Raw genomic sequence first — 25745 nt, forward strand, 5'->3', positions numbered from 1 at the left:
ATATGATGAACGGAAACTCTGGGCCTGCCATCTGAAATCTGAATGAGGTTTTTGTTAAACTTCAGAAGTGTTCAGTGCATGCAAATCGTTAATCACATATAGGTAGAAGCCAGGGATCAGGGATGTGTTCCCTTTTCATTGAGAACCGAATGATATTTTCAGCCGCAGACGTGTCGTCGGCACGAAAACGACCAATTCCCAACCGGAACTTGTGCTTGTACATTTGTATATTTGTACTATACAGGTGTTTAGCATATATACACAAGTCTAGCAGGTGTTTCAGTCTCCATTGCAAGTTCGCATCAGCAGCACAATTTTCAAGAGTATCAGCAACGGCCACAAATGCAACAAGTGGAAAACCACCACCACAACAGCGGCAGCAAAAGCCACATGAGCTGCAGCAAAAACCAAAAGAGAAACAGCACCAGCAGAAGAAGCCACAGGAGACGCAGCATCAGCACATTCAAAATCAACAAGAGCCGCAGGAGCCGGAAGAAATGTGGAAAAAACAGAAAAAGGAGAAGACAAAACAAGAATCGCAAGAGGAAACAGCACAGTCAGAAACTGCAGCAACAGAAGAAACGCCCAAGGCTACCTCCTGTCAGGCCAGGAATTAGCAAATGAACACCATGGTGCCGTTCGCTGGTCTGCTCTCCCTCACATTTTACTGTTCACCAAACCAGCCAAATAGTGTTTCTCTCTCACAAAACCAGCCAGTTTCAGCCAAATTTCAGACCAGCGAACGGGGCCCATGTTGCGAAAAGAGAACACAAAGCCACTTACAGACCAAGCCAATACCGGGCTATTTCATATAACTTCTACGCTAGCTATTTCATATAACTTCTATGCTTCACCATAGTTTCACAACGCCAGGACTTCTACACTATCTGGGATAGGACGGAGGATGAAGGGCAAAGGGATTAAATGGCGGACCCATATACTGAGGTGATCTGAATTGCGGTACGAATGGTCTTCCTTGAGCTATAGGCCAACCTGGCTGGGCAGGGTAATTCTGAACTCCAGGCATAGCGGCGTAAGGTGGACGCCCAAAGAATTGGATCTGAGCCACATTCAGAACCAGAGGAACAGCAGGTGTCGGTAGCTTAAGGGTAGCTGGCCCTGGCGGTTTCATATGCTGCTGCTGTGTCACTTGCGCCTTATTTTCTTGTTGATGCAGCTGATGTTGCTTTCCTTGAATTAACTTGTTTTCATTCTGTTCCTGCTGCTGCTGGTTGTCTTGTGCTTCCTCATGGTGCTCCTGCTCCTCTTTCTTGCGCTTCCTCTTCCTCTTTTTATGTTTCGTTGGCTGCTGTGAATCCCATGTAGAGGGCATTGAGGGATTTGCTGACTTTTGTTCCTTTTTATATTCACTCATCAAATAATTAATTTCTGCTATAATAGCACTGCGATGCCTAGAATCAGCAAATTTCTGCTCAGCTAGATGATGTGCAATCCATAGTTCCTTTGGTATAGCCATGTTCTGCACATAGGCAAGATGCAAAAACCTTTCAGCTAACAAACAACAAATTTGAGTACCCACCTAGACACCATATTTATGTCAATATGTGTGAGTACGTTCCCCATTTACCAGTGGTATATGGCTTTCTAGGGGTGTGAATCAGATACCTTGGCACACTCATGTGCCAGGCAAGTGTGCTAGTGCAGAATGTGTACGTGCTTTCTTACTTACTTCACTGTAAATGTGAAAAGGAAACAAAAGACAGAAAGAAATATAGTTGATAAGAAAGCAGATTTATCGGATCAATATACATTTATATCTACAACAGAACTTGTTCCACAATCTGTAGTAAAACCACAATGTTATAAGTTATGATTAAGGTGATCACTGAAAGAACCCGGTTTCTATGTCCACCAGGATGAGCATCCTGGACTGGACATCCTGGTCTTCATCGTAGGAGGGAAACAAAGCCGTCATCGTCTCGATCCCCACACACACCTCTTCCGTCTGTCCCGACCCCCCGCCCGCCCAATGTACCGCATGCACAGTGCCTCCCTCACCATGGATCCTGCTCCCCCACCTCCACTGCCCTCCACCACGGACGGCACTAACCACTTCGAGCACAATGCCCCCGCCTCCATGCCTGCCCAACCACTGTCCACCACCATCTCGCGTTTCCGCACGCTACCGGGCCGGCGAACTACCTGCAACCCTCAGCCATACCTCTACAGATGGGGGCCACCAAGATCCCCAAAACCAAAACCTCGTACCCCAACCTGAAACTATAACCTGCCAGGGTTATTGGAGATCTCCAGACATGGAAAAGAATGAGATCAGCATCCCGGAGGGGGTATGCATTCCCACCCTAAAAAATCTGTCAATAGATGAATAGCGGCTCAAATTTCTCTCCGTCAGAACAAATTTTGACGTTACAGCATAATGGCCTGGATGTCCAGGGTTTGTGCTACCCTGGGCGCCATATAATTCCTGTCAGTGAAATACTTGATTTTAGTGTCAGAAGGGCTAGTTCATACCAAGGACTTGTGTGTTTCATTCTTTCTAAATATCTCCACAGATCGTCTGCTTGGCCTTCTCAATGTATCCCTTCAGAAGAGAAAATGGAGGATACTTGTCCTCCAAATTTAAAATCTGCAGAAAAGATGAAGGCAAGAGGAAACATTAATAAGAAGGCGAACCCTTGCATTGCGAATGAGGTACAGACATGGAGATGAGTGCCTACATTTCTGTCAAAATCAAACTGAAAAATGTAAAGAAGATATTGGCCAATGTATGAAGTCTAGCTGCGTATGAAAACAGTGAAAAAAGTTCAAATAATGGCTAAGCAATAAACATACAAAAATGCATTACAGCTACAGACCAGACAATCAACTGATGTACATACTTGATATACTAAGCAAACTAGGGTTTCTATCGAAATTTAAAAGTATATCCATATAAACCGTCAGTTGATATCAGTTATCACGTGAGATGCAATAATGAACTTTTTTTCTTCTTTTTTTCTTTTTCTTTTTTTTTTTTTGCGAGTAGCAATAATGAACAGAATTGCCATTTTGGTCACAGGATTCAGACTCTTTCACAGATTGTATTGACAAATGACAGGCTAGCAGCAAAGGAAAGCATGTAAGCACACCTTCACGGAACAGTCTCATGAAGGCACAACACCAAAGAACAACACAGTGAACATAATTGGTGGTGCTTTCTTGAGCAACTTTTGGTTGATGTCCCACATTAGTGATAACCGACAACTATATTTTTCAATACCATCATTTGATGCATATTGTATATATTATACACTGATCTTTGATACTTACATTGACTATTGAACATAGTGAAAGACAAAATATCAATTGGGAATAAACAAAAACCTCCCCTAGCAGCCTTGCACATCCACGTACATGTCCAACAATAAGCACTCTTATTTTAATGAAAATTTAGGAATTCAAAAACCAATTTCTTTGGCGTTTGATGTGAGAGTCTGGGCCAAAGGATCAGAATGGTTGAGGCCCACCAACTGGTGGTGTCTGAGATGCTGCTGTCAATGGTGAGCCAAAGGTGCTGTGTCTAGAAAGTAGAAACAAAGACTGTGTGGAGACTAGAAACTTTTACAGTAGTAAATAGTTTAATAACTGTTAAATCTTAGTTATGAATAGTTACTAGCATTGGAGCGTTGCAGCCAGAGATCAAACACTTGCATGATCAAGCAGGTATTACTCAGGAATACATGTTAATCGATTAGGCAAAGAAGGATACATAGCACCAGGTGCAACAAAAGAAAGTCAAATTGGGAAAATTTCGCATACCATTGATTAGTACAAAATCAAAAGATGGATCAGAATAGTTCCCTGTTTCCTACAAATATGATTTCTTTTATTCGGCTATATAGTTTTTAGGTGTACATCTACAATATTCTACGGTGTGGCTACTGGCTACGCAGTATCTCTACTCCTAAAAAGAATCACTCGGACCCGTCTACCATCACCGTGGTGAAGCCGGAGCAGCACCCCCCCCCCCCCCCCCCCCCCCCCCGCCCACTCAGCCGTTCATCCGCATCCAGGGCAAGGGGAAAAAACAGAAACCCCCACCCTGCTGCGCCATACTCCCGACGCCTCCGTCGTCAACGGTGCAGTGCCGCCGCTCCCCTACCGCTCCACTGCTTCCTAGCGCCGGGAGCGCTTAGCCCCTCACCTACCGCGCCGTCGTCCCGCCCCCTCGCATCCCGCGTGGCTGCGCTGCCTCCGCTCCGCACCATACCTGCCCCTAGGGCCGCCCCCCGCCGCGGCAGCCTCGGCTCGGCGAACCCCGAAGCGGGCAGCGCGGGAAGAGCCCCTGGCAGGGCGGCCCACCACGCCAGTCCCAGCGCCGGCGAGCCCGAGCGTGTCCGCCTGCGCTGGTGGCCCCTGGACTGGTGGCGCGCGGACCTAGGCCACGACTTCGACCCTACATCGGATTTCTTCCCCGCTTTGCCCCTTCATAAGATTTCCTCCGCTTTTCCTCGAGAGAACCCCCTGGCAAGCAAACTCAGTGCGTGACATGAAGGGGACAGAGGAGCACAGTTCCCAGGTGACAACGACGATGTGGACCGCTGCCATGTGGCCAACATGGAACACGGGTGATTCGCTCCTTCCAGTGCCGAATCGCTTTGCGCTGCTTGACTGGTTGTGGTTGATCTGCTCCCAGTGTTCCGTTTGATGTGCCTGTCTGATTTTGCTCGTTTGCGTTCTCCTCCATAGTAACCAGGTGTGATACATACAACCATGTGGTATAAGATCGTGGCGCCGCGCTGCAACCAGGTGTTCCCCTGCTGCCACCGCCGCTGCCACAATGAGACTACGGTGAGCGAATGTCCTGTATTATGTGGCTTTTGGTAAGTAGAACTACTCAGGATTTCAGGACCCTTATGGCGTGCTTCCCAATTAGCTATCACACTGCCAGACATTTTTTTTCGGACGCCCAATGGGGATGGTATAGGCATAGTTATTATATTTGTGACTTCACATGTCAGTAGTTTGGTTGTATACTATACTTCTGTCAGACTTAGTTCTTGAGTGTGTTCATTTTGGTTAAATTATGTGCATGATAAATCAAGATATGGAATTCAGTGGCGGCAATTTTGCGGTTGCTCTGTACAGAAGTGCTCATGCAATAAATTGTGAGATAAGGAACAATCTCCTTAGCAGATTACATTTGTGAATCTGTAGTTCCTGGAATGGGAACTCCATAATACATTTCTCAAACTGTGCCTTCAGACTCAAACTGTGCCTTCTGAAATAAGGCTTCAGTCATTTTAGGAGCAATGCAACATGACGAGTTTATGAAATTGCGCCTTCTAAAATTGAACCATCAGGTTTTGGCACCTAATGCTAGAGCACTTCCTTTTTCCTATCTGTTGGTTCTTTCTTCGATGTAGGCTTCCAGAGGGTTTATGAAATTGTGCCTTCTAAAATTGAACCATCAGGTTTTGGCACTATATGCAAAGAGCACCTAATGCTAGAGTACCTAATGCTAAAGCACTTCTTTTTTCCTATGCTTGGTCAGAGGCAGCGACGATCATCATCCACAAGGTACATCACCCTTTTCCTTCCCTAGCTTGCTGCTGTGGGGAACCCAAGCTTTATGCATCCGGAATTGACCCAGATAGCTAGCATTGACAGTATATAGAGTTTTTATTTTGGGCAAAAATTATCGCACCCATGTCCTATATTGAGCCTGTCCCTGAGTGCCACCGAGAATTTGAGGGCACAACTTTCTACTAGGAAGGATGGAGTGCACAGAATGAGTAAATTGAAAAAATAACAGATTTTACACAGAAGCACAGATCACAAGTGCGTACACATTCTCTGCTGGCACATAAGAACAGATCATTGCATCTTAATCAAAAGCTGTTGGCTTAAGTGATGTCCAATTGTTTATCATTGCATCTTAATCAAAAGCTGTTGGCTTAAGTGGATAGATGAAGTGTCATGTGTGATACATTTTTTGTAAACAATATATTATCAAAGGAGTGTTAATACTAATTTACTGACCAAATTAGGAACCGAACTATTCAGAATACACATCTGGTGCTATAGATCCAGGAAATTAAGCCTGTGTTGGTACTTACGGGAGCCACTGATCTTATTCCTGCAGGTAGAGTGCTCTGGACACATGCTCATCCAGGCAAGGGGATTCGAGTGCAGATCCTATGCCACGAGCCCAAGGCGAAGCAGCCATGTGGCATACAGTTTAGACATTAAAACTATTGTCTTTGTTCATTCAATCTGCCAACACCAGTATGTTTTGTTATTGGATATTCCTAATCTGTACAGTTTTATAGAGCTGAGTTTTCTTTTTGTTGAGGTTGTAATTGTCATTTAGGTTATGGTACAAAAATTTAGTGGACGAATACTGAACTTTTGGTTTCGGTAAATTAGGTAGTATATGTCGATGGAATTATATAGTACCTTTGTTCACAAATAAAAGGAATTTTGACATCTGCGATGCACATGAATATTATTGTATATATTTTTTGCCCCGTCGCATCGCACGGGCACTCACCTAGTAGAAGATAAAAAAACTAACATGCTTGATGAACCATAAGAATGGATGACATGATCAGATAGTAAGCCTTTCCAAAACTAGTCACACTGCATTATATCTTATGGACGAATAACCTGCCTGCAAGAGATATTTCTCATGCCTTTGCAGGAATGTGGTCTTCTATAATCAAGCTTTTATGGTGCTATAAATGACATAAGAAAATTGTACCAGCACTTTAGATCAACCTAGTTTATGAAACATTATTGACAATCACCACAACACCACAGGCACGATCAAACACATAAATTAGCAGAATTGCAGAAAAAAAATATAACTATGAACGGAGATAGCTCCATACCTGTGGCCCTGTCTGCAAGCCCAAGACCCTCGCAAAGCTTCACAGTGTTGTTCTTCTGACCGCCTCTTCGTCAGCATCCTGCTTGCGCTTGTTATCCTTGCCGCCCTCTTTATCTTCCATGGCTTGATTGCCAATGTAGTCGTCGGCCTCCTTCATCTGCTTGTCGTTCTCTTCCTCCTCCTCGTCCTCTTCCTCGTCCTCCTCTTCTTCTTCCTCCTCCACTTCCTCTTCCTCTTCTTCTTCCTCCACCACCTCCTCTTCCTCTTCTTCCTCCACCTCTTCTTCTTCTTCTTCTTCCTCCACCTCTTCTTCTTCCACCTCGTTAGCCCCTTCCTTATTCTTACTAGTGCTGCCTGGGCGCGCGGCCTCGAGCGCCCGGAGCTGGCGGAACCGGCGCGAGATGGAGGATTGGACGGAGGAGACGTGCGCGTCGAGGTCCTCCCACGTGAAGGGGAGCGGGTAGGGCGAGCAGGCGGCGAGGCTGTCGAAGGCCTCGCGCAGGGCGTCCTTCTTGGCAGGGAGCTCGGCGATGGCCCCCTCAAGGTCCTCCATCGGCATCATCGCCGGCGCCGCCGTCCCCATGGCTGGGTCGGAACCTGCGGCGAGGGGGAGTGAGGAAATTTACACTTCACAGCATCAAAGGCTCCACCCTAGCGCAGCAGCCGTCGACGAGGCACCAGCAGCAGGCAGGCGACGTCAGCGCGGCAGTGCTTGAGCCCTCTGCCCGCCGGAATTGGATCTACTTTTTTGGTTGCTTTGACCACCGTTTCCCCTCGATTTTGCTCTTGCTTTTCAGGAACTTTTATCTTTCTCCGATTTTGGCCCCGGTCGCGTTCCTTAAACCGGGTCTGTTTTTTTTTTTTTCCCTATTCGGAACAGTATTTTTCTCTTACAAATTACTTCATATTTATTTAAATTTTTTTAGGCTTCAAATTCCTCCCAACGAACGAGGTCTTTATAGCTATATACTTTCGTTATTTATTTCGATTAATCAAGCGATGGAAAAAATAGCAACTTTTAAATTATGAGCAAATATATCGTTAACAAGATGTGCAGCTGGTCTGCATGATCACTTGAGTGACCCGCGGCTCCAAGACTTATTTGACAAAAAGGAAACGACTTAGCACGCTCTATATTAGGAAATCTAATATCGTCATCATCATTTTCGTTCTGATCGTGGGGAAAGCAGTAGCCGTCACGCATAAAGCGTTACGGTAGGTGCGCGTCAAGCGCGCTTCACGGACAAGTTCCGTCAGAGGCCATGCCTACGCCTTTCCCTCGCCCTATTTTGCTCTTCCCTTTCAACATGCAAAACAGAGGCGTCTAGAACGCCGCCGCCACTATTGGGCGCCCGATAGATTCATCCAAACAAGGCAGGCCAATACATACAAATAGCAGGTACGTATAAATATGTAAGAACTTGATATTATCAGCTGTAGATAACCAACCTCTTCTCAGATACTAGAATTACATAATAGAACCAATCAGATCTGTTACTAGAAGCAATTCAGTTTTGATATCAGATAGTACTGTTGTTACTACTGCATAAGCAGATCCGATCCTAACTGATAAGCAATTCACTACTTTTGCATAAGCAATTCAGTTGTTTTGCATAAGCAATCCAGTTCTCTTGCATCACAATGCATTAGCAGATCTGATCATAACTTGGACATGTAAATGACTAGTGTTTTACTGCACATCTTACTACCAGATGATGTTCTTACTAGTTAACATGGATAATGTTGTATGCACCACTCCTATAGATATACATCTTGATGCATTAAACTTTCTTGTGTTAGCTGTTGCACATGGTTACTCCTATGCATTAAACTTTCTTGTGTTTGCTGCTGCACATGGTTGCTGCACATGTTCATTTTGATGCTTGATGGCCTCACACCTGCAATTAAATAGAAGTACATGATAAGCACATACATGGTAGTGAGAACTGAGGAAAAATGTTTAAATCAACTGAGTTGAGGACAAGCAAGCCTCAAATTTCAGCTTTCTGCAAAAAGAGGAAAACACAAGAACAGTAGATTCATTAAGTTGAAATCTGACTATGGAATAAAATGCATTTTGTACCATGGACAGTCTTAAGTTTCTAAACTCTCATGTGCCTATTTTACAGGTTATAACATTTTGGTACAGTGTTAGTTAGTCTTCAGTCCCACTGTAAATGTGGAAAACTGATAGCCACAACTATCATAAAATTTCATATAACTGATAGCATGTACTGAACAAAACTGATAGCATGTACTAAACAAAACTACATAAATTGCTAGCCTTTTTTGCCTAATTTTATATAGTATTATTGCCTAATGGGTTTGACTAAGTTATCTAATTTCATGTAACTTACTGTTTTACATGCAGTTCTCAAATATGGATCTTAACAAGCTGCCACCAGATTTGGATGAAGATTTCTTGAATGCATTTGGTTTGAATTATGTGACTGGCAACCCTACCTTCTGCACTCAAGTGCCTGAAATTCCTCAGCCTAATGATGAACATGTGAACCAGCAGATTTTGCCTAGTTTTTCTAAAGTTGGTCATGCTAGTTTAGTAGAGGCGGCTCCTACAGTTTCAGAAGAGGTTCTTCCTACCATTTCTAAGATCAGATTGTCATTTAAACAGGCAAGGATTGAGGACGGGAATGAAGGTTCTACTGCTAATCCTGTAGTTCCTGATAATGAATTGAATGGTGCTAGAAATGAAGTAGCAGAAGAGGAGGAAGAGGTGTGGTCTACTCCTCAAATGCCACATAATGGGTTGTCTTTTGCATCCTTAGACAAAGCAAAAGAGTACTACAACTCTTATGCAAAGAGAACTAGCTTCTCGATTAGAACAAACATGTCACGCCAGTCCACAATCACAAGAGAAATGCAGAAGGTCCAGTTTGTGTGCAATAAGGAAGGCTTTGGCAAGAAAAGGAGAGTTGTTGCTCAACTTGTTGATGCTATCACTTGCTACTCTGACAATGATGAAGCCAAAGAGGAGGATAGCTCACAAGGGAAAGAGGATGATCAAGGGGAGAAGAGGAAGAAGCTTGACAGATGTAAGAAAGGGAAGAGGGAGAAAATGTTATATACAGACTGCAAGGCGAGGATGGTGGTCAAAATGATTGGCTCTAGGTGACAAGTCATCTATTTTCTGACCGAGCACAACCACGATCTTGTGGTGAAGCCCTCGCTCAAGAAGTTCTTAAGGTCCCACAGAGGGATACCGAAGCCAGAAAAGGATTTCATCATTTTGTTACACGGATGCAACTTGAGCACGGGTAGAATCATGTAGTTGATGAGCGAGTTCTATGGTTTTGCACAGCTGGTGCCATACGAGGGCACACAAGTTTCAAACTTTCGCTCCACCATCCACAAGATGGAAAAATTCAAAGATATGCAGGAAACTTTGGATTACTTCAGAGCTTTGAAAGAAGACCCTGATTTCTTCTACAAGATCAAGCTCGATGACAACCATAAGGTTGAGAACCTGTTTTGGGTTGATTTAGCTGCAAGACAAGCTTACAAAGAGGCATACAGCAACTGCGTCCCATTTGATGCAACATATATGACCAACATATATGAGATGCCTTGTACACCATTCATAGGAATCAACAAACACTGTGAAAAGGTCCTTGTGTGGTTTTGGTAATTGAGTGACAACCCTAGGTGGACTAATTATGTTTATGTGAGATATACATGTAATTAGTCTATAAGTATATGTGTGTGAGCAACATATACTATGAAGGTGAAAATGGTTTGGAGATGTTGCAAAGCTCACACATGTGATGATGAAGGAGCTTATTGCACATGAGACATGACATTGAGTCATGTGATCAAGGTGGAGAAGATCAAGACAAGACTTGGCTTGATGGACCGGTTGCAAGCGTGAAGGGCAAATCGAAGGCTTTGGAGCGATAGACCGCGTGGCGGTGAAGCTTGAGCAAGACTTGACACCGATGGACGAAGGCAATGGTGAAAAGCAAGTGAAGTCAAGATCGATGAACTAATATGATCACATGATGAGATGAAGTGGATCATATCATTGTTGATCATGTTGGTGCATGTGTTGCATCGATATTGGAGGAGATGGAATGGAATGCGCAAGGCAAAGGTATAACTTAGGGCATTTCATTTCACCGGTTATAGGTGTGTAGAGAAGTTGATGACCGGGTTTAGGATAGATGGTCGTACTATCAAGAGGGGCAAACTTGTTTACATATTGGTCATCTAGTGCCACTTGAGTGATCTAACTTTGCATCGTCGCTAGGATTGAGTGGCGTGGAAAGTTGAGTGGCTAATCCTTTGGAAAAATGATTGTAAAAATGCTAACACACATACACACGGTGGTGTACACTTGGTGGTGTTGGCACATTTACAAAGGAGAAAAAGTTAGAGTTGATGTGGATCAACTTGGTGAAGGAACGAAGGCAAGAGTTTGAAACTCCATCGGCGCCCTATACAGAAAAGATAGGGTTTCACTGAGTGGACTGGATGCTGGTCACGTGGTGACCGAATGCTAGGGTCCTGCGACCAGTCAGTGGCAGCAGAGAGCGTGCAGGCGTCAGTCTTCGACCGAACGCTGGCGCTAAAAGTGACCGAATGCTGGCAGGGTGCGTTCGAGTCAGGCTGATGTACGGTGACATAGGCAATGCAAAAAGGTTGAAGAAGGACCAAATGCTGATGTTGTGTTCGATCGTGACCGACCGGACGTGTCCGGTCGTGACTGGTACCTTACTGGAAACGACCGAATGCTGGGATTGCTACGTCCGGTCACTTTGAGCAGCTGTGTCCAGTCATCACTTGACCATTAAGATCAAGCGACTGTGGTTGAACAGTGACGACACGTGGCGAGCATCCGTTGACCGGAGCGTCCGGTCACCTCGAGTTTTGCTCAGTGAAGGGGTAACGGCTAGTTTAGCCCGTGAGGCTATAAATAGAAGGGTGTCTTGGCCATGGATGTTGCTGAGCACCTTGGGGGACTTTGTGTCCATGCTTGAGAGTGCTTGGAAGCCCTTCATCTCACATATGCTTGATAGTGATCATCCGATTATGTGAGAGAACGATTCTAGTGTGATTGCATAGTGAGGTTGAATCGAGTGGCACTAGGTGATCGAGTTGTAAGCCGGTAGTGCTTATTACTCTTGGAGGTTGCCACCTCCTAGATGGCTTAGTGGTTGTCTTCGTGGAAACCCGCAAGAAGCTTGTGCGGTGCTCCAGAGAAGAGCTTTGTGAGGGACATTGTGCTCGCCCCGCGGGAGTCGCGAAGAGCAACTCTAGTTGAGCGTGTTATTGAGCTACCCTCACTTTTGGGGTAGGTTCTTGTGGTGCCCGACGTGCAGGCTTAGCGGGTGATGCCAATTAGTCGCCGAACCACCAAGTGAGCGGTCGACACAATGGGGACTAGCGTGTTGGCAAGCACATGAACCTCGGGAGAAAAATCACCATGTCAACCTTGTTCTTCCCGTTGGTTTGCAATCCCCTTTCACAAGCTTATATTTACATTTCATATACATTGTGCTTGTGTAGTTGCTCTTGTAATTAGTTAGCTTATGTAGCTCACTAGTTACCTTCTTGCTTGTGTAGCATAGAAGTAGCTCCCTTGCGTGGCTAATTTGGTTTGTGTAATCTTGTTAGTCACTTTACTTAGTTTGTGTAGCTAAGTATTTGTGCTCTCTAATTTGGCATTAGTTGCCTTGTTATTGAGTATTGCTAGTGAGCTTAGTTGGCTTTGTGCTTTTGCTTACTAGCATATGTAGGAGCTCCCTCATTGCTTGAAATACTAGTGGCATAGGTTTGTGTGACCTTACTTCTAGAATTGGTTAGGTGAGCTCTAGTTAGCCCAGCATCTTTGTTGCTTAATTAGGATCTTTGTAAGGTGTTAGAGAACATAGATAGAGGGGTATAGTCTTGGCTAGACCGATAGTTTTAATTCCGCACGTGTTTCGGTTAGCCGACGCGATTAAGTTTTAGAAATGACTATTCACCCCCCCCCCTCTAGTCGCCATCTCGACCTTACACACTGCCAAACTTTTTAGCTAGGATGTGCCTTTATAAGGAATGAGAAGGCAACTACCTATGAATGGTTGTTTGCAACATTTCTGGAGGCAATGGACCAAAAGGCACCCCTCAACATAATCACCAATCAAGATGCTGCGATGAGAGCTGCCATTTGCACCATTTTTCCAAACACGACCCATAGGAATTGCAGGTGGCATATCATGGACAAGTTTTCAGGCATAATTGGACTGATCCTTGCTAAAAATAAAGAACTAAATGAGGAGTTTGTTGATTGCTTGAACCACACAGTAATTCCTAAAAAATTTGAGTCAAAGTGGGTCGCTATGGTCCAGAAACACGATTTGGAGGGCAATGAGCATTTTCAGCACATGTACCACATAAGGCAGAGCTTCATTCTAGCCTACTACATGCACAACTTCTTCCCACTCCTCCAGTCGACTTAAAGGAGCGAGGGGTTCAATGCTTTGCTCAAGAAGTATGTGAACCCAAACTTGTCTGTGTTATAGTTTGTGAGACAGTACCAGAAAATACAAGAGAAGTGTCTGGTAGCACAGGATGGGCAAGACTTCAGGACTAGTGATAATGAGCGAAGATGATGGTCAAGGCATCTGCTTAAGAAGCATGCTTTCATTATATACACAAATAATATGTTCTACAAGTTCTCCAAAGAGTTTGAGAAAACTATAGAATATGATGTGAAGCCTATAGGGCAGTTCCAATATTGGGTGGAGCCCAATAACAATTTTGTTTATGGGTATGGAAAAAGGAACTACCTTGTTACAATAATAGAAGAGAAAAGCTACTGCTATGAGTGCAGCAAGTTTGATAGGGATGGAATCATTTTCCAGCTAAGTTGGAAAATGATGCTCTTATTGAGTTTGAGAAGAAAAAGGTGAAATCAGCAGTTGTGTTTCAGACATCTAATCATGTACCTCCTCCATCCACATCTAAAGAGCCTGCTAGTGGCAATTCTTTAGTTACACCTGCCTATGAGTCTCACCCAAGAAGGATTCAGAAAAGGCTAGCTGCTCTCTGATCGCCTTATATTGACTTTGCTACAAAGAGGATTTTCCATTGCAGCAAGGATGTTTGTGATTTATATGCTGTTGTGTGTGCACATGGAAATGTAAGGTCTACTATATCTACAAAAGCTCAAGAGTGAGTATGCCCATAACCATGTCTTCCTTCATTATTTTAAAAATGTTGATCATCATGTTATCAATGAATTATGCTCACTTTATTACTTCTTTTATGTGTGCAGCATGGTCATAATCAGTTTCTAGAGCTTTTATGTGACGCTAGATCATCTTGCTCTATCTATTAAGCTTGGTGGGAAGCTAATGAGCCCAGTTGCTGAAATTGCAATCTACACAATTGACGACACTAGTAGACATACGAGTCTCAGTTAGTTCATATTTTTCTTCCATTATTCTTCTACTATAAATCTGTACCGAAGCAATTCTTCTTTTAGTATCAAGTAATTTTTCATGTCCTTATTAGCATTTTTCTTAATTTGTTCAGGCAGTTTTGCTTATTTTTTTTTTGCACTTTCATCGAGGACATATTTAGAGGCCCATGTCCCTACACTTGGGTAGCTCCCACTACTATAGCTAGGGCAAATTTAGAGGCCCATGCCCCTACAATTGTTGCAGGCCTCCCATTTTCAGGCTTTAGCAGCCTTAATTGGAGAGAGGATGTAACCTGCCTCCTGCTATTGTTGTTTCTACTTCCATGCCAATGCCATTTGCCAACAGCCCACCCCAAGAATTTATTGTGAGCACATTGACATGTATCCCAGGTCAAATACTACACACACTTAAGCTGCAGCCGCTCTACTGTGACTGTAAAACAAATGAAGAGAGCATAATGAGTAATGAGTGAAAGAATCAAGATGCCCAAGAAGGGGGGTGAATTGGGTTAATTCTAAATTCTTTCAATAATTAAGCCCTACACTTAGCCCACTTCATCCCTTGTGCCTAGAATGTGTTTCTATTGTTCTATCGTACAAAAGTGAGCACCATAAGTTCCAATCCTACTCTAGCATGGCAATTCTAGGAATGTAAAGACATGAAATGAATTGCTTAAATGTAAATGCTTAAAGTAAAGAGAGAGAAAGGAACGCGATGATGTTTTGCCGAGGTATCAGAGAGTCACCACTTCCCACTAGTCCTCGTTGGAGCACCTGAGGAAGGGTGTAGCTCCCCCTTGATCCGCGCAAGGATCAAGTGTTCTCTACAGACTAATTCTTCGACACTCCGTCGTGGTGAATCACCCACAACCGCTTATAACTTGAGTTGGGTCATCCACAAGCTCATCGGATGATCACCAAACTCCCAATCTCCACTGAGCCGTCTAGGTGAGTAACAAGCAAAAACTCTCACTTGACCATGACAAGCCTAATAAGAAGGGTGGATGCACACTTGCTACTCTCCTTGCACTAATGAGGACATTAATCTTGGATTCTCAAATCTTAATCACCTCACTAGGCTCTTGCTCTCCTTTGCACTCTTAAGGGTGTTTCTTAGCTGAACAAATGGGCAAGAGACCTCCCTTGAACGAGTGGAGTAAGTATTTATATCCCCTCATTCAAAACATAACATTTGGAGGCTGAGTCAGCATTCTGCGGGGTGACCAGACGCTCCAGTCAGTTATACCCGCAAAGAGCCGTTATGCTATGACCGGACTCTAACCAGCATCCGGTAAAGAAAAACGCTCTCTGGAACCGTACTGATGTTGACCGGACGCTAGAACCCAGAGTCTGGTCACTTTGCTGTTTAGCGTCCGGTCAGTTACCAGATCCTGACCAGCGTCCGGTCAGCACCGACCGAACGTGTCCGGTCAAGAAAATCCTTCTCTAGAACCTCTCTGGAGTTGACCGAACGTAGGACCCCAGCGTCCGGTCCACTTTCACTCAGCATCCGGTTAGTACCAGACGACTCCAGTTGATCAAATAAACTGTCTGGACTCACCCTCCAGCGTCCGCTCACAACCAGACCAGCGTCCGATCAGTCATTTGACCCTCTATTCACTTCAAACTCAAAAACCTATGTGAATGAAGTTAACTCCAATTGATCTTAGGGCTATTCCTGAGCTACCTAGTGCTAGTTTTGACAAGTATGCACCACACCTAACCTACTAGACTCACCTAGGTCAAGCTACTAGTCCATACCATCCTTAATAGTACGGCCAAAGGAAAAAACAAAGTCCTAAACTACTCTAAGTATCTCTCCAACACCAAACGACAGTTAAAACTAGTCCATCCTTAACCTTATCGTCCATCCTTTGAAAACCGAAATGATTTCCATCGTCAGGGGCATGACAACCATGATTGCCCAATCAATTGTCATTACCATGACCTAACTCAAATTGCCTCTATAAAACACACGTTAGTCATAATAATCTCGTATTGTCATTAATCACGGAAACTCAACTAGGGGCCTAGATGCTTTCAATGAGTAATTTCAATCAGGTTACAGTTTGACTTTCTCTGAACTTTTACTGAACATGCAAGTCTCACAACTAATCAAACACCAATGTACACCAGCTGCTGGCCTCAGGCAGTTCATAGTTTCTTTTATTATTCTTGTACTATAAATCTATACATAAGCAATTTTTCTTTTAGTATCAAGTAATTTTTTAAGTTTTTGTTAGTAATTTTCTTAATTTGTTAAGGCAATTTTGCTGCTATTTTTTATAGACTTTCATGTAGGAGGGCAACCTAACTACGACATAGGTCTCACGTGTATTCTAGCGTCTAGATAACCATCTAGACCATCGTCAAATGGTAAGTTCATATCTTGACATGTATTTGGGTTTCATCATACATGATTTTTTCTTCCGCAGTAACATTCATTGATAATAACCAACCCAACATAGGTGATGTTCCCTGTGCTTCAATCGCTTGGAGATGGAAAATCTACAACACAAGTAGGACACTTCTTTTTGTTTGTCCTAAACCTAAGAAACCAAACGTTTGAGGTGTTAGACTCAATGAGAACTCTAGAAGATGAAGCTCTCTTCAAGTGCTACAACACCTTGATAGGGGCAATCAAACAACTTTGGACCAAACATAGTTATGAGGCAAAGAAGCCCATATGCAATTATGAACTTGTTGGGTGTTCCAATCTAGTCCAACAAGTAAGTAGTTTTTGTGGTATAACTAATGTTACCTTTCTGCATACAATCAGATTTGTTATTTGCACTGAGTTCTATATTGTTTGTTTTGTCTCTACAGTTATGATTGTGGTTTCCATATGTTGATGCATGCTGAACATTGGGATGGACGTTCAATGCAATATTTCAAGGAGAGTGGCATCCCTAATATACGCAAGCTTCTACTGCATAAGTGGGTAACTCACAAAGATAATGTTGTGCAGAATTAGAAAGACAGGCTACATTTAGAAGAGGTAAAGCCTGTAAACATTTTTTGTAATGGTTTCCTATAATTAATGCCTATGCTGCAATGTTTAAAAAAACTATAAAGCCTAATATTACAACTCTAGATAACTATACATAATTACATCTAGTACACCTGCTACTACTATAACCACTACTAGCTATAGCTGGTCAGTACCAGGCTGAGATTAGGCACTACTTATTATGTGTGTGAGGCAAGTTATTGGTTAGGCAATTGTCGGTGTGGGACCCACGGGACACCCTGCATGGAAGGGAGAAGATTTAGTCTAACTAGAATTCTTCTCCTATAATCTTAGTAGTAGTAGTATTCTGTAATCCTACTAGAAACTCTTATTGTAAACCAACTAGGATTCTGACCTCCTGACTATATAAAGGAGGGCAGGGTTCCTAGGGATGGTGACTTAGACAACACAACACTTTATAATCAATCCAATGCAAAGGCTAATGCCAACTAGACATAGGGCTATCACTCGATCAATGATCGAGGGTCCGAACCAGGATAAATCGACTGTCTCTTGCGTTAACCATCGAGTTTTGCATACACTGAAGCCTAAACATACTGCCTCGGGTACCCCCGTGGCAGGCTATCGATGGTCATACATCGATAGCTACACGCCAGGTAGGGGCTTTCGGTGACTTTGCATCCGAGAGCTCGATGGACCTCGACAACAAGATCTTCTCAACGGGATCAACCTTCATCTTCGGTTCATGGATCTACAAGGCAGATCAACTTGCTGGAAGATTCGCGCAGCTAGCGATGTCCGATCCAACTCAGATTTCACGACTTCATGCATCCGATTTGAACTCAGGCTCCACTTCTGAGACTGAGTCTTATCCGAGTTCTTTTGGAAAACCGAGTTCTTTTCCGATAAGGCTCTAGAACACGACATCAACCTATCAAGAATACAACTCTGAGTGCACTCAGAGTACTTTAAAGAAGACGGGTCCTTTTTCGTTCGGTCTTGGCAACATGGCAACATCTTATCGGGCACAGCTCGAAAGATTTCTTAATCCAGTGCTTGGGGTACCACTAACAGGAGCTCAGAAAGGTCTCGTACTGACCGTAACATCTCAAGACTACATCATCTACTGGCCAAGTTCTATTCCTGAGGATAGCAGTACCTGACTAGTTGACACAACAACGACAACAGCTCTACCCTACCAAAAAGGAGACTCGATCTACGACCTTGAAGCCTCTACTGAAGTTATCAACAACTCTGATAGTACAAAAACCAACACTGATGATAGAACAACTCACGCTCGAGAAGTATTTATGATTCACCGTCCTCGATCACCATTGGTCCCCCTAGAAGCGCCGATGTCAGGTCTTTAGATGAATCTGAATCCAACATATCACCATTTACCTAGGGGCATGATGGTGAGACCGAGAGTCAGAGGCAAGTCAGAGAGAGAAAGAACAAATTAAAACAAGGACGTCAATGCCGTGCTAAGCAGCACAAGGAAGCTTGGATCAAATATGAGTCAGACCTAGCCGAGTACAATAGAAGAAAATCAGAGCGAGAGGTCAAAGAGGGACGAGTAGCGAATACACCCTACGATAAAATCCGAGAAGCATTAGAAGAGCTCAGGGCGACTTCACATCCCAATGAAAAACAAGAACAGCTCTAGGACTTCCTCTGATCAATAGTCCTAAGGACGCATGACAGAAGGGCCCGCTCAAGACTACCTGGCAGGTCAACATCTCATGAGCAGGAAGATCAAAATCAAAGGAAGTCCGCTTTTGAGAGACTTGGACCAAGTGGAAGTCACAACAGAGAAAGTAGAAGAAATCATAGTCAAAATGACCAAGTCAAACAACCAAGAAAGGCTAGAAGCAAAGCCCCTACTCGAACAGCCATGCAAAACTACTCTCACCAAGACAATAGTTGGCAAGAAGGGGGCACTGAATCAGAATACACAGAAGCCAGAACGCATGATAGATTCCCCTGTTTTGCAAACAGACTTACTTCAATATGACTGCCTCACAAGTTCAAGCCATCCAACCACTCCAAGTATGATGGCAAGACTGAACCAAGACAATGGCTTAGGATTTACTCGCAATCGATTGAATTGGCTGGAGGAGACGATGACATCAAGACCTTGTTCTTTCCCATGGCCCTAGAAACCATGCCCCTTTAGTGGTTTGACAAATTGAATCTAGGATCAATCAGAAATTGGGAGGACTTGCAAAGAGCTTTCTGTGAAAATTTTATGGGTATCATTACACACCCAATCACCCACGTAGAGTTAAAAAGACTCAAGCAAAAAGGAGGTGAAAGTCTCAGAAATTACTATCGATGATTCGGCGAACTACGAGCTCAAGTACATGACATCACCCAACGAGAAGTAATCGAAGCTTTCTCTCATGGAATCATGGCTAGGTGGCAATTTCAAAACTTATGCAAAGAAAACCCAAGAAACAATGAAGAATTCAGACAAACAGTGGAAAAGATGATTACTATAGAGGAAAAGACACGAGAAAGGTTCTCGGATAGAAACAACCGAGACAACTTAGATAGCCAAAATCTTTGAAACAGCAGACATCAAGAAAGAAAACATGGACCAGACAACACCATAGCAGTGACTGACAAATCAAGGAAGTTTTTCAAGCCCAGAAGGTATGATGACATTGAAAACATGTGTTGCATCTTGCACCCCAAAGGAAATCACACCATCGGAGATTGCTACACCTTCAAAGATCGATACACAAGGAAAGATAGTAAGGAGAATACCAAAGAAGGCAATCAGAAAAAAGAAGAAGACAGCCATGAAGACAAGGGATTCCAAAAATCTAGGGGGACAGTAGCAGTAATCTTTGCCAGGGTTCCAGATTTCAGAAGCAAACATCAAGAAAAGCTAGCATTATGAACCATCATGGCAGCAGAACCTGCTACACCAAGATATCTCAATTGGTCATAGTATTCAATCCAATTTTCAAGAGAAGACCAATGGACTAGCATAGGAAACGTAGGCTATTACCCACTGGTTCTAGATCCAACTATTGCTGGTATGACTATTACGAAAGTACTAATCGACGGGGGAGCCGGACTCAACATCATTTTTTAGAAACTCTAAGGAAGATGGGACTACAACTCGCCGGGATGATTACACCAATAAGCACGCCTTTTATGGCATAGTACTCGGCAAGGCAGCAATGCCACTTGGACAAATCACTCTACCAGTTACTTTTGAGACTCCCTCAAACTACCGTACAGAGTTCATCAAGTTTGAAGTTGTGGACTTCGATTCATCATATCACGCAATCCTCGGGCGCCCAGCACTAGCAAAATTCATGGCAATACCGCATTATCCATACCTGTTGCTTAAGATGTCAGGGCCTAATGATGTCCTTTCTCTTCAGAGTGATTTGAAGCGTGCTTTTGACTATGATGTTCAGGTAATCCAAATTGCAGCAAAAGCATAGGACGCCGATGGAAGAAAAGAAATAGCTACTATTGCAACAGAAATGAGCCCAGAAGAGCTAGTGATACCGGCTAAAAAACCTAGCATCCTAGCACCACCAAAAGAAGCCGACATCAAGCAAATCGACCTGGGCATCAGTGATCCCTCCAAAACGGCAACCATCAGCGCTCACCTCTTGGCAAAACAGGAACTTGCGCTCACCAACTTTCTTCAGGACAACAAAGATATCTTCGCTTAGAGGCCGGCCAACATGCTAGGGGTCCCAAGAGAGTTGGCTGAGCATAGAATTGATATCAATGAAGGCTCCAAGCGTGTGAAGCAATGACTACGACGATTCTCACCCGACAAGAAGGCAGCAATTAAAAAAGAAATTACAAAACTAATGGCAGCCGGATTCATTAGAGAAATCCTCCATCTAGATTAGCTAGCAAACCCAGTTCTGGTACAGAAAAAGAATACGGGCGAGTGGCGCATGTGTGTCGACTACACAGATCTCAACAAACACTGCCTGAAAGATCCATTCAGGCTACCACGCATTGATCAGATAGTTGATTCAACAGCAGGATCTGCCCTATTATCCTTCTTTGATTGCTATTCAGGATATCACCAGATTGCATTAAAGGAACAAGATCAGAGCAAGACATCTTTCATCACTCCATTCAGTGCCTATTGCTACAAAACCATGTCATTTGGACTCAAGAATGTTGGTGCCACTTACCAAAGAGCTATCCAAATGTGCCTCGGTGATCAGATCGGCAAAAATGTAGAAGCATATGTGGATGACATAGTAGTAAAGACAAAGAACCTAGATACACTAATCGAAGACTTAAAGCAAACCTTCAAAAACCTAAAAAGATGGAGGTGGAAATTGAACCTAAACAAGTGTGTATTCGGAGTTCCTTCAGGACAACTACTCGGATTCTTAGTCAGTCATCGTAGAATCGAAGCAAGCACCAAGCAGATTCGAGCCATAATAGAGATGGACCCTCCTCAAAGTGTCAAAGATGTGCAGAAACTAACAGGCTGCATGGCGGCCCTCAATCGTTTCATATCAAGACTGGGCAAAAAAGGGTTATCTTTCTTTAAATTGCTAAAGAAGACAAACAAGTTCGAGTGGACAGAAGAAGCCAATGAAGCTTTTAAGAAGCTCAAGGCATACCTCACCTCCTCACCCATTCTCACACCTCCAAAGAAATATGAAGACATGATGTTGTACATTGCGGCAACTTCTACCGTGATTAGCACAGCGATTGTCATAGAAAGAGAAGAAGAAGGGCGTGTATATAAAGTACAACGCCCCATATACTACATCAGCGAAGTATTGTCAGAATCAAAAACCTGGTACCCGCATGTGTAAAAACTACTCTATGCCCTCCTGATCACTTCATGCAAGCTTCGCCACTATTTTGAAAGCCATAAGATTACTATGGTGACAGATTTCTCACTCGGAGACATCCTACACAACAGAGACGCAATAGGGCGCATATCTAAGTGGGTAGTTGAACTTGGTGCTCTCAACATCGATTTCACCCCACGGAAGGCAATTAAATCTCAAGCCCTAGCCGATTTTGTTGCCGAGTGGATGGAAATTCAACAACCTATGTCAAATACCATCCTTGATCATTGGAAGATGTACTTTGATGGATCACTCAAGCTAGGTGGAGCTGATGCAGGCATTCTCCTCATTTCTCCAGATGGAAAACAACTCAAGTATGTCCTTTAGATACTATGGCAAGCTATAAACAATGAAGCAGAATACGAAGCCCTCATCCACGGGCTACGAGTGGCAATTACCGTTGGAATAAAGCATTTACTCGTATACGGTGATTCAGCAGTAGTCATCAATTAAGTCAACAAAGATTGGGATTGCACCAAAGAAAATATGGGCACTTACTATGCTAAAATACGAAAGCTAAAAAAACATTTTCAAGGATTAGAAATTCTACACATCCTGCGCGATTCTAATATTGCAGTAGACATCCTCGCCAAGCTTGGATCAGACAGGGCGAACGTCCCACCCAGTGTATTCATAGAGGAGTTATCAACTCCCTCTATCAAACAACCCGGTGAGATAACCCCTGAAATCTCAGCTAAAGGCACCCAGATTTTGGTAATCACCACTTCATAGACCTAGGTTTTTATTGATTACATCAAAGAGAATAAGTTGCTAGCGGAAAAAGAGGAAGCTACCCGAGTTGTTCGCAGAAGCAAGAATTACGTCCTAGTAGGAGACAAGCTCTACAGAAGAGCCGCATCATCAGGAGTACTCCTAAAATGCGTCTCATTTGAAGAGGGCAAAGAGATCCTAGACGAAATACACTCAGGTTGCTGTGGAAATCATGCCGCTTCAAGAACACTAGTCAGCAAAGCATTCCACACCGGTTTCTACTGGCCAACCACTTTGAAAGACGCAGAAGAACTCGTTAGAAGATGCAAAGGTTGTCAAATGTTCACAAGACAAGCTCATGTGCCAGCTCACAACCTCATCTGCATCCCACCCGCTTAGCCTTTCTCCTGCTGGGGGCTGGATCAAGTAGGACCTCTCAAGAAAGCAAAAGGCGGTTTTGAGTACATCTTCGTAGCAATTGACAAGTTCACCAAGTGGATTGAATACAAACCACTCACAAAATACAGCGTAGCCAAAGCAGTCGAGTTCATCCATGACATTATGCACCGCTTTAGCATTCCCAATCTAATCATCATAGATTTGGGTTCTCCCTTCATAGCCACTGAATTCCAAAGTTGGGCATAGAACTATGGCTTCAGCATAGATTACGCATCAGTCGCGCATCCAGAGGCCAACGGATAGGTAGAAAGGGCTAATAGACTCATACTAGCTGGATTAAAACCAAGATTGTATGAAGAACTAGTGGACTATGGATCAAAATGGATTAAAGAATTACCCAAGGTTGTATGGGGGCTACGAACTCAAATAAGCAGAGCAACCAGATACTCACCTTTCTTCCTAGTTTACGGATCAGAAGTCATACTACCTGCCGACTTGATCTGGACGTCTCCAAGGATAGAACAATATGACGAAGGAGAAGCTGAACAAACCCAAAGATTAGAACTCGATAGTACAGAAGAAGTCAGAGTAAACGCTACCCTTCAATTAGCAAGATACCTCCAAGGACTAAGATGCCACTACAACAAGAATACCCAGCATCGATCACTACAAGTCGGAGACCTAGTACTAAGAAGAATACAAAAAACAGATGGACGTCATAAACTACTCAGTCCATAGGAAGGTCCTTTTATCGTCACAAAAGTCACCGGACCAGACACATACAAGTTGATAACCAAAGACAGAAAAGAAGTCAACAATACATGGCACATCAGTCAGCTAAGAAGATTCTACGCATGAAAACAACTCAAGGGAAAATATATATACAAGCCACAAGAGATCAATGTTCATGATCAATAAAGATGGTGCTCATTGACAACATATGTACTATTATGACTTATCAATGTTCATGATCAATAAAGATGGTTCTTTCTAGACAACATATGTCTTACTATGGCTTTCCTCGAGTTGTTTCCAATGAGCCCAACCAAAAAGCAAAATGGCTGAAAAGACACCTGAGCATACCAGCCGAGAGCAAAAGAGCCAAAAAGATGCTTGAGCCCGTCGATAAGGGTAGCTAATAAGCTAACACCCAAACCAAAAAGTAAAATGGCTAAAAAGACGCCTAAGCATACCGGCCGAGAGCAAAAGAGCCGAAAAGATGCTTGAGCCTGCCGATGAGGGTAGCTAATAAGCTAACACCCGAACCAAAAAGCAAAATGGCTAAAAAGACGCCTGAGCATACCGCCTAAGAGCAAAAGAGCTAAAAAGATGCTTGAGCCCGCCGATGAGGGTAGCTAATAAGCTAACACCCGAACCAAAAAGCAAAATGGCTAAAAAGATGCCTGAGCATACCGGCCAAGAGCAAAAGAGCTAAAAAGATGCTTGAGCCCGCCGATGAGGGTAGTTAATAAGCTAACACCCAAATAAAAAAGCAAAATGGCTAAAAATACGCCTGAGCATATCAACCGAGAGCAAAAGAGCAGAAAAGATGTTTGAGCCCGCCGATGAGGGTAGCTAATAAGCTAACACCCAAACCAAAAAGCAAAACGACTGAAACTAAGCCTAAGCATAGATCAGAGCAATTTCAAGACAAGACCCCCTAGCTCCTTGTCCCAAATAGCAAGAGGCTCAGGGGCTACACTAAGAAGATCCCAAGAAGCACTACACGGTTTCACTCAGGAAAGCACTCAGACGACGCTTGTACCTACTCGATAGGACCTAAAGGAACAAGACAAGGCTTCCAGAGCTCTACCATGAAGTGCTCGGGGGCTTGTCGTTCCTAGGATGTTTTTGCAACCAGAGATAGGACCAGATGCTGACCACACTCTGAGTTAAGCTGAAAAGAAGAAGCTGGAGATGTCCTAAGTCTTTTCAGTACTAACAAGAACACAAAGTTTGTTAAGACAATGATCTATACCGAGTTGTTTACAAGTCATAGACGAAAGCCAGACAAGCACTCGACAAATCAAGAAAGTCTGTCAAAACATCAATCTACATATACCGAGTTGTTTACAAGGCACAAACAAAAGCCAGAAAAGCACTCGACAGATCAAGAAAGTTTGTCAAGACAATGATTTACCTAAGTCAGGTTATTTACGAGACAAAGAAATATAGACAAAGAAGACATCAACAAAAATAAAGAATCTCCATTCAGTCTTCAAGTATAGTGTTTTGTTATAGAAGCTAGAATATAAAGGTCGATTACATCAAGCATTGTCATCAGGAGAAGAAACATCAATGCTAAGATTATCTACAATCTTCCTGGCTAAATCATCGACCTCAGGCTCCAACTTCTCAACAGCATCCAGATACTCTTGACTCTCGGCTTCATCAGCAATCTTGGACAAAGGAAACTCCGGAGAAAGAACCCGGACCTGGGCAAGGACATTCCTAGTATATAGATGGGCACACCTCTTCACGAACTCCAGGAAATGGGTTGGCACTTGGGGAATGAACTAAGCCCAAGAATGA

General features: G+C 43.5%; 2 protein-coding genes and 1 pseudogene across 3 annotated transcripts; 1 reads left to right on the plus strand and 2 right to left on the minus strand.

The window, feature by feature from the left end:
- Nucleotides 1-123: 123 nt before the first annotated feature.
- LOC136537054 (uncharacterized) lies at nucleotides 124-4229 on the minus strand (annotated as a pseudogene).
- LOC136539657 (uncharacterized) lies at nucleotides 1496-7630 on the minus strand. 2 transcript variants are annotated; one of them, XM_066531618.1, is made up of 2 exons: nucleotides 6855-7630; nucleotides 1496-2608 (listed from the first exon to the last, which is right to left on the minus strand). In XM_066531618.1, exon 1 carries the CDS (start codon nucleotides 7434-7436, stop codon nucleotides 6894-6896), a length of 543 nt encoding a protein of 180 aa, XP_066387715.1. In that variant the 5' UTR covers nucleotides 7437-7630; the 3' UTR covers nucleotides 1496-2608; nucleotides 6855-6893. The 2 variants fall into 2 exon arrangements, with proteins under 2 accessions (XP_066387715.1, XP_066387716.1); XM_066531619.1 differs by lacking the exon at nucleotides 1496-2608 and adding an exon at nucleotides 6141-6237.
- A 956-nt stretch (nucleotides 7631-8586) lies between these two features.
- On the plus strand, nucleotides 8587-10499 carry LOC136537055 (protein FAR1-RELATED SEQUENCE 5-like). Its single transcript, XM_066529148.1, has 4 exons — nucleotides 8587-8710; nucleotides 8983-8996; nucleotides 9225-9959; nucleotides 10173-10499. Exons 1-4 carry the CDS (start codon nucleotides 8587-8589, stop codon nucleotides 10497-10499), a joined length of 1200 nt encoding a protein of 399 aa, XP_066385245.1.
- Nucleotides 10500-25745: the final 15246 nt, after the last annotated feature.

This window comes from Miscanthus floridulus, chromosome 2, assembly GCF_019320115.1.
Source record: "Miscanthus floridulus cultivar M001 chromosome 2, ASM1932011v1, whole genome shotgun sequence".
Lineage (NCBI taxonomy): Eukaryota > Viridiplantae > Streptophyta > Magnoliopsida > Poales > Poaceae > Miscanthus > Miscanthus floridulus.